The sequence below is a fragment of the Saccostrea cucullata genome, unplaced genomic scaffold (assembly GCF_032062105.1).
Source record: "Saccostrea cucullata isolate Sc308-1 unplaced genomic scaffold, CSIRO_AGI_Scuc_v1 ctg9295, whole genome shotgun sequence".
Taxonomy (NCBI): Eukaryota; Metazoa; Mollusca; class Bivalvia; order Ostreida; family Ostreidae; genus Saccostrea; species Saccostrea cuccullata.
The window spans coordinates 15,628-25,362 of NW_026925119.1; the positions used below are offsets into that span (position 1 = coordinate 15,628).

General features: G+C 31.9%; 1 protein-coding gene and 2 long non-coding RNA genes across 6 annotated transcripts; 2 read left to right on the top strand and 1 right to left on the bottom strand.

The window, feature by feature from the left end:
* Window positions 1-2,336: 2,336 nt before the first annotated feature.
* Window positions 2,337-4,906, top strand: LOC134268094 (uncharacterized). Of its 4 annotated transcripts, none has more exons than XM_062750299.1 (6): window positions 2,337-2,591; window positions 3,121-3,264; window positions 3,430-3,523; window positions 3,640-3,807; window positions 3,950-4,047; window positions 4,624-4,905. In XM_062750299.1, exons 1-6 carry the CDS (start codon window positions 2,512-2,514, stop codon window positions 4,772-4,774), a joined length of 735 nt encoding a protein of 244 aa, XP_062606283.1. In that variant the 5' UTR covers window positions 2,337-2,511; the 3' UTR covers window positions 4,775-4,905. The 4 variants fall into 4 exon arrangements, 3 of the variants coding, with proteins under 3 accessions (XP_062606283.1, XP_062606282.1, XP_062606284.1); XM_062750298.1 differs by having other exon boundaries at window positions 2,339-2,704; window positions 4,624-4,904; XR_009992286.1 differs by having other exon boundaries at window positions 2,345-2,704; window positions 3,944-4,047; window positions 4,624-4,906.
* Window positions 4,907-6,057: 1,151 nt separating this feature from the next.
* LOC134268096 (uncharacterized) lies at window positions 6,058-7,578 on the top strand. Its single transcript, XR_009992289.1, has 2 exons — window positions 6,058-6,467; window positions 6,608-7,578. It is a non-coding gene; the product is annotated as an uncharacterized LOC134268096 (long non-coding RNA).
* Window positions 7,478-8,392, bottom strand: LOC134268095 (uncharacterized). The gene is made up of 2 exons (XR_009992287.1): window positions 8,201-8,392; window positions 7,478-8,018 (listed from the first exon to the last, which is right to left on the bottom strand). It is a non-coding gene; the product is annotated as an uncharacterized LOC134268095 (long non-coding RNA).
* Between the last annotated feature and the right edge of the window lie 1,343 nt (window positions 8,393-9,735).

Below are 9,735 nucleotides of genomic sequence, written 5' to 3' on the forward strand. Positions count from 1 at the left end.
CTAAAAACAAATAACTAGACTTCGTTTGTCTATTTTTCCCATTAAAGTATTCCATATACTTAATTTTCTAACTTGTGCACTATTCACAAAATGTGAAACTTTAAAGAAATTTAACGACTTACGCCGTGTTATGCATTTTTACTGAAAAATGTATGGCGTCCCTTTCAAATGAAATATAAATTATTCCTAACAGTTAGAGAGTACAGTATAAGCGAGTCATAATTGTATATCTCTGCCATAATAGAATACCAACGTTATTATAAAGAAGAAAATAAAATAAGATTAAATAAATACCCACGGGAAAACAGGTTGAAAATACTAATTGAAGGTGAGTATCTTTTTTATGTCAATTTAGCATGGAGATTTTTATTCAAAGACACCGTAAACTTTTAGGTTGCATTTTAATCGATACAATTTATGCTATTTTACCTTAATTTTATGCATTTGTGTAAAAATTGAGAGCGATAAGTCACGAACAGGATTTTCTTGTTTTTTTTTTAGAGGGGGGGGGAGTAAATAAAAGTCATATGTGTACATCTTTTCATGAGCTTATAATACATTGAATTTCTCAATACAGATCGAGGTACGGTCATATTGAAATATGAATCACATAGTCAAGTTTTCACATTTCATATAGTTTTTACGTTTATGAACATGTTAATGAACAAACTGAAATAATGGAGTGTTCAATTGCCTTGGAAACTCTTGTCTTACTTTTGGGAATATAATTCCTCAAATTAAAATTTCCTAAAAATTATAGCCACTTCCTTTCTTTATTATACTTTTTGATAGACAGGGTTAATTTTATCTCTTTACCTTCTATATTTTTTATATCGCTGTCTTATACCTCATTATAATATGCTAATACAACGCACTATCTGATTGGTTCTAGACAATATGTCACAGTTTTCTTTTAGTTATTTTATCTAATATGATACTTATTACTCATGGCAATAACTTTTCCTAATACTCATCTATAGTGAAAAAATGTTTTAAAAAATTAAACATGAATTCTAGTTACTTGTTGTCTCATATTGTGTTAGAAAATAACAGGTTGCTTTTTGTTTACCTATATGATTTTGAATAAATCTTCCCTACAATTAAAAATATATAAGTGAGTTTAACCGACCGTGACATTCATAGAGAGGTCTCTTGGACACAAGTAGAACACAGTCGAAGTTGTTTTGTCAGAGGTGGTCAAGAAGCCTTTAGCCCCCCCCCTTTTCTTTTTTGGAAGTCGCCAAGAAATGGTAAAATATTGATGACTTAGCGAGCGAAATTAAACGATCAACAGTTATGTTCTCTCCTCAGTTGTATTCCTGAAACTATCACTGCCTGTGCTAAAATGTCGAAGACATATTCTGCAAATATGTATGAATGATTAAAAAAAATTCAAAAAAGAGAAAGAGGTTTTTTTTTTAGCCGAAATTTGAGAAATTTTTAATCATTACATTATTAAATGAAATTTTTAAATTTGATTTTATACACCAGAATAAATTTGATTTTATGCACCAGATGAATGTGAAATTAATGACGCATAATTGGATACGATAGAAAACTCTTGTTTATACATGGCATCATATCTTGTGTGTGAAATGTGTTTCCGTATAATTTGATTTATTTATAAATTGTTCATGTTTGTCGTGTATGGCATGTCAAACGTTGCAATATTTGATAATCTTGTGATGTATATTCAAAATCTTGTGATGTATGTTCGAAATCTTGTGATGTATATTCAAAATCTTGTGATGTATATTCAAAATCTTGTGATGTATGTTCAAAATCTTGTGATGTATATTCGAAATCTTGTGATGTATATTCTATAATCTTGTGATGTATGTTCGAAATCTTGTGATGTATATTCAATATCTTGTGATGTATATTCTAAAACTTGTGATGTATATTCTATAATCTTGTGATGTATGTTCGAAATCTTGTGATGTATATTCTATAATCTTGTGATGTATATTCAATATCTTGTGATGTATGTTCAAAATCTTGTGATGTATATTCAATATCTTGTGATGTATATTCGAAATCTTGTGATGTATATTCTATAATCTTGTGATGTATGTTCGAAATCTTGTGATGTATATTCGAAATCTTGTGATGTATATTCGAAATCTTGTGATGTATATTCAATATCTTGTGATGTATGTTCAAAATCTTGTGATGTATATTCAATATCTTGTGATGTATATTCGAAATCTTGTGATGTATATTCTATAATCTTGTGATGTATGTTCGAAATCTTGTGATGTATATTCGAAATCTTGTGATATATGTTCGATAATCTTGTGATGTATATTCGAAATCTTGTGATGTATATTCAATATCTTGTGATGTATATTCGAAATCTTGTGATGTATATTCTATAATCTTGTGATGTATGTTCGAAATCTTGTGATGTATATTCGAAATCTTGTGATGTATGTTCGATAATCTTGTGATGTATATTCGAAATCTTGTGATGTGTGTTCTACAATTCAGTGATGCGTGCAATAAAATTGCATGACGCAACAGAAAAGTAAGGACAATTTTCATTGGTTAGAAATAACGAAAGTAGCTGAAGCGTCGGGAAAACCATGCAGGTGAGAAAAAACACAATCATCAGTTTGTTTATTGCAGCACTTATTACGAGATGCACGAGTGTTGTTCCTGGTGACATGATGGAGATATTTCGGCCTGCTAGGGAAAAAACTCAGTAAACGTAGATATATTGACAAAATTTGTAGGTACTTGTAACGATATGTCACGATGCTGCATTGTCAGATACAGTATTTATACATGCATGCTAAAAAGTTAAATCTCGTAGTAATCAATATAGCAGAAGAATAATGAGGAGTACATACTACAAAAACTGTGCAATTTGTAGCAAGATTAATTTTTGTTTAACAGCTGTTTTTATTACATTTTATTTCGTATTATTACTACCAAATACTGCTACCGTTTGTTAATGTTATGCACATGGTTATCTTGTACTTGCAAGTAAATGAAACATTTAAAAAAAAAATAATGAAAAAATAAGTCATTTAGGCTATTTGATAATAACATGCTAAATGAACAGGTTTTGCTTTTTAATTCTCCTTCACTCAGTCTTTGTATAATGTATATTTTTAGACGAGCTGATCGCCAACCAGGAGATCAGAATGATCGCATCTGCTCCTGCCACTTTAAGGATGGTAAGAAGGAGGGGGACTCTGCATATTTTGCATGGAATGAAGGAAAGGCCATGGATTTCTCTGATCCTGAATGTACAAAAAGGTGAAATTATTTTTCAAAGTATGACCGACATTTTGTTTTTGGATGGTGGGTGGGTGGAGTTTAATTGAGAATATTTTACTAAAAAACTTTAAAAGGGTACATGTATAAACAGAGTAGCTTACAACTGAATAAAAAAAATAATTCAAGTTTAATTATTTTACAAAGGAGGAAAAAACTCAAAAGTGAGGAGTCCCTGTCATCTTCACAGATGGACCAGTTGCAGATTCCACAAGCACCAAAATGTCAATATCAAGAAAAAGTAAAGCTCATTTAAAACACCAATGATGACAAATGACCAACACTGAAACATTTTCAATAATTTTTAATAATATATAAAGTTCTTTTAACTGTACATGATTTACAATATATTTTCAGTTGATATCAGAGCACAACTACTCAGTATCCTGCACATTTAACTGTACTCAAGAAATGCAGCGCCTCTCAACAGAAATACAACTGGAAAAGGAATTGCTTGCCCTAAAAATAGAGTCTAGTAAAAGGAAGCCAATATCAATCCACGATATTAAATACAACGAAGAGAAGGTACATTTAAAGGAATTCCAATTGTGATTTCCTATTTCCTAACAATTTCAGTTACTGTAATAAAAACTTGTTGCCATTGAGGGATGAACATCTTAGATTGACTGTTATGTTAACATATTTTGTTATTATTTGGGAGTGTTAGGTCTCTGATCAGCAGGGGCATTTTCTCTATATAAAAAGAAAATGGAGACTCCCTACCCACCCGATGTATTTTGTCGGACAGTTTTCTGTACATTGCAGGTAAATTTTTTATTTATTAACTTTCCAGCCTCTTATTGTATAGTACATTTTGGGGTTTGAAGTCAGTTTTTGCTTTTCTTTAATTTTTAAAAAAAATTATTTAAATTCTCCTTTTCTTAGAATAAAATTCAAAAAGTAGCTTCTGATTGTAAAGTATAAGACTACAGACATTGAACTTTGATTTGTTATCAAAAGGATTGATTTAAACTTGTCTAAATTAATTGTAAACAAAAATAAAAGGGGGCACCTGCTATTTCTTTAAGCGTTTTTCACTGGGGGGTGGGGAAACTTTTTTGTACATACTTGAGCAATAGGAGGGATTAGATAAGAATCAATTAGTATGTCAGAGTCTTAAATAATATCCTTTGCATAAGCATAAAAAAATTCTATATCAGTCTTTTTAAAACCTTTGAATTTTGCTTAATTAACTACGATTTATCCAATTTTGGAGCTTTTTACCTAATTCTGGGTAGAATCCACCCTTATGAAATTATTGACTCAATTTTGACTTAATATCACTTTATTAACATTAAAGCACAAAAACAATTCATTGTACAAATATTTTATTTCTTACAGTCACCAATATATCCAAATATCATCACCGGCCCAGACGTCATTCACTCCTTTGAATTGTGCTGGTAGCAGTAAGGTGTCATCATTTGAGATGGTCACAGTATCCAATACACTGAAGTCACAGGACTCAAATTTCATACATGTTCACAGGTAGGTGTATAGTCTTTGAAATTACCACAATTGACTAATTCTGGGACAGGTAAGTATGTAAGTATAGGAATGAGAGCACCAAATCCCCGGATGCACACATGGCTTTGTTTGTTATGGAACATTAAACCGAATACTGAATGGGGAGGCGTTACGCCATTGGCTGAAATCAGGTATTTAAGGTAGAATGCCACACCAATTTTTTATTTTATGGATCTATGAGTCATCCTTTCTAAACAATGGTTTCAGCATTGAAAGGCCGATATTAGCTCTTAATTATTTTATATGAATTTTTTTGTATTTTTTCAAAGAAAATGAAAAAAATTATTTACATCCAAATTAGATGCTTTCTTGTAAAAATTTTGCTGTAAATGAATGCATCACATGAATACCTAATAAAATATGAAAAGAAAGTCTGGTTAGACTTTTTGATTTTTTTTATAAAAAATTATTTATGAAAATAAAACACATTATTTGTAAATATTTTTTAAACTTATGGTTAAAAACACCATAAAACTAGTCACAACTAAGGACAACATGTTTGTAAATCATATTTTTATAAGAAATTGAAACGAAATTGAGAAATTTTAGAGAAATTAATTTTTTTAATATATGGACCTAACCCGATCAAAATTAAACTGATCCCGATCAAAAATAACACAAAATGAATAAAATGCTAATTTATTGCCTCTTCATGTATTTACAATGTATAAATCTGTTTTATTGTCAGGTTCTATAATGTTTTTACACTTATAACACCTAATCAGACTAGTGTTCTTTGGAAAATGTTATTTATTTCCAATAATTGTACAATTATGTTCGGGATCGGTTTAATTTTGATCGGGATTGGCCAAAATTAAAAAAATTAATTTCTCTAAAATTTGGCTACTTGGTTTCAATTTCTTTTTTAAATATGATTAATGAACATGTTCTCCCAAGTTGTGGCTGGTTTTAAGAAGATTTAAACCACAAGTTTAAAAAATATTCACAAATTATATGTTTTATTTTCATAAATATTTTTTTATAAAAAAAATTAAAAAGTCTAATCAGACTTTCTTTTCATATTTTATTAGGTATTCATGTGATGCATTCATTTACAGCAAAAAATTTACAAGGAAGCACCTAATTTGGATGTAATTACTTTTTTTCGTTTTCTTTGAAAAAATACAAAAAAATTCATATTAAATAATTAAAAGCTAATGTCGGCCTTTCAATGCTGAAACCATTGTTTAAAAATGTTGACTTTGAGATCTATAAAATAAAAAGTTGGTGTGGCATTCCTCCTTAATTGTTTTCATTTTAAAGTAAAATTAATGACCTTTGAAATAAATGATGGGATGAGGGAATATTACAGAAACTATAGAAATGCCAGGGAAGATTTTAGGAGTGGGGGTTGATTTTTTATGCCGCGTGTTCTTTACTGCGAATCTCTAAAAGTTGAAAATAACTGCAATTTTGACCTATAAACGCCATGGGACCATGTATTTTTTTCAGTATTTTTTGTTAGGGCTTAGAACAAAGTTTGAAATGATGCTAAAGATTTTTCTGAAATTGTCATAGTAAAGTACTGAGAGGGCCTAAGGTTTGTATGGAGTTCTATGGGAAAATAATTAGTGGTCTTTTCCCTATACAAGATGCTGTCTGATGGCGTAGTGTAGAATGTAGCGTAGAATGTTTTCCAAGTCAGCTTAAATGCAAAGGTTTGTTTTAAAATTTATCATAATGACTTGCAAAAATTTAATGCAGTTAAATTTATTGTATTCTTGAAAGATTGACTGTAACACAATTTTTTTACACAATTACAAATAATCAAATTAATTTTTTTCCAACTTTTTTTCAGGGTCTCTGCCAAAATCTTTTGAGGATTTTTCCTCTGCTAGAGCATCCATGGATGCAATTGAAACAATCCAGGACATCCCAACACATATGGATAATCAGGCCATGGCCTACAGTATGTACAAAAGTTGCCATACTTTTAAAGCAGTAACTTGCACGCTTCCAAATGGTGCACTTACATTTTGCTCCATGCTGTACCCAGGTTCTACTTCTGATGTAGCTATTGTACGTCACAGCCAAGTTTTACGAAAGTTCAAAGCTGGAGACCTTATTTTGGTGGTCAAAGGTTTCACCATTCATGACCAGTTGCCCCAGGGTGTCTGCTTAATTATAAAAGCTCTTTTATCGACACGAGGCCAGTTTACCATACAAGAAGCAGCACTGTGTTACAAGATTGCTAAAGCACTTATTCATGTGGAAAGAGCCAACGAGAGGATAAAGAATTACGAGATTCTCCGTCACATACCATCTACTTACAGACCAATCTCAACAAAAATATTTCAACTCTGTTCTTGTCTTGTAAACTTGCAAGCTCCACTTTTGAAAGAAATTACTTAAAGATACATGTACTTATTATAAATTTGCATTGGCGTGTGACAGTATACACTAAACAGTGAAGATATTCATACCAAAGTGCAAGGGATATGCAAATTTTGATTTGTTATCAATGTCAATGGTTATATTTGTTAACTTTGTAGTATGTTGTAATACATATACTTCAGAAAATGAAAATCCCTTTTGTTAGCATGGATTTATTACAAGAATGTTTGACAATTCCATTCTTCATTTGACAATATAATTTGGAAGAGGGTTTACTTATAATTTTAAATCTCTAGTTTAAAGTATATTTACCTTTAAAGCACAACTCAACAAATTCATGTTTTCAACAATTTATCTATTAAGAAAGACCAAAATGTTACATTTTCACTTTGAGAATAACATCTTCAATTCATTAATAAAATGATTCTAAATTTTGATATTCTTTTTTTATGTAGTACATAGATTTTATTAATCATCATTGCTATTTAAAATAGTCTTATAAGCCAGAAGTTTTATGATGGATTGTGACATATCATATCATACATTTATGAGACTTAGGAACATTCAACACATTTAACATGATTACCCATTTTCCATTGTTAGAAAATTCTAGAGGTACAAAACTAAGTGTCAAGAAGTTCAAACCAGAACTCAGTTTTCCATCAGTGCTGGAATGAAAATGTTAATGTAGAAATCTATCAGCTTTGGAACATATGCTGTCCATTCAATGTCTTTTACTATTCTAATCACAATGCAGTCTACTCTTGTCCACACAATTAAGTCGCAGAATGTTTTGTTACATATGTGTAGCTGGCCTTGAATTTGATGATAGTATGGGTGACTGGTTTTCAGGCACAGGGTATCTTGTTTAAGATCTAAAAAAAAATCAAAAAACACTTAAGTTGTGTTATACCAGTACATATCCCCTCCTTTTTCAATATCTTCATACCATAATGAACAGCTGCACTTGTAAATTAATACATGTTTTGAAATCATTTACTCACCAAGATTTTTAATTTCAAAGTACTGGACAATACAGATTTTTAATGTTATTTACCTATGAAAAATCCTTCAAATTTTGTGCCCCATCTGCTACTGTTGAAGACGATGCTGTATATGGACACTTCACCTCTACAATATTAGGAATGGCGTCTTTGGCTTCTGGAGTTTGATAAAATACACTGCATGTTGGTGGTCGAACAACTAAGCCATCAGGTGAAGCTCCCAACACTCCTTATTCATGCAACCATATCCTTTTCAGAAAAAATTATAATACTACTGAATGCAAACAAACCACAAGAGGCCCATGGGCCACATCGCTCACCTGAGTAACTTGGGTGATGAAGTTCTTTACCAGATTTCCCCTCTTGCTATACCTATCATGCCCCCCTACCCCCTCCCCTTTCATGATTTTAATACTTTAGAATCTACACTAGCAAGGATGCTTTCACATAAGTTTCAGCTTTCCTGGCCAAGTGGTTTTTGAGAAAAAGATTCTTAAAAGATTTTTCCTAATTTATCTATGTAAAACTTGAGATTCCCTATTGTGGCCCCGCCCTACCCCTTGGGGTTATGATTTTAACAATTAAATATCTACTCTACCCCAGGATGCTTACACATAAGTTTCAGCTTTCCTGGCCCAGTAGTTTTTGAGAAAAAAATTCTTAAAAGGTTTTTCCTAAATATATCTATGTAAGACTTGGATTCCCTATTGTGGCCCCGCCCTACCCCTGGGGGTCATGATTTTAATAATTTAATATCTACTCTACCCCAGGCTGCTTACACATAAATTTCAGCTTTCCTGGCCCAGTGGTTCTTGAGAAGAAGATTTTTAAAGATTTGTTCTATATATTTCTATGTAAAACTTGTATTCCCTATTGTGGCTCGCCCTACCCCCGGGGGTCATGATTTGAACAATTTAGAATCTACACTACCCCAAGGTGCTTCCACATCAGTTTCAGCTTTCCTGGCCCAGTGGTTCTTGAGAAGAAGATTTTTAAAGATTTGTTCTATACATTTCTATGTAAAACTTGAATTCCCTATTGTGGCCACGCCCAACCCCCGGGGTCCATGGTTTTAACAATTTAATATCTACACTAACCAAGGATGCTTCCACATAAGTTTCAGCTTTCCTGGCCCAGTGGTTCTTGAGAAGAAGATTTTTAAAGATTTGTTCTATACATTTCTATGTAAAACTTGAATTCCCTATTGTGGCCACGCCCTACCCCCGGGGTCATGATTTTAACAATTTAATATCTACACTACCCAAGGATGCTTCCACATAAGTTTCAGCTTTCCTGGCCCAGTGGTTCTTGAGAAGAAGATTTTTAAAGATTTGTTCTACACATTTCTATGTAAAACTTGAATTCCCTATTGTGGCCACGCCCAACCCCCGGGGGTCATGGTTTTAACAATTTAATATCTACACTACCCAAGGATGCTTCCACATAAGTTTCAGCTTTCCTGGCCCAGTGGTTCTTGAGAAGAAGATTTTTTAATGACCCCACCCAATTTTTGTCTTTTCTTGATTATCTCCCCTTGTAAGGGAACTTAGCCCTTCATTTTTACAATTTAAACTCCCCTTCCCCTAAG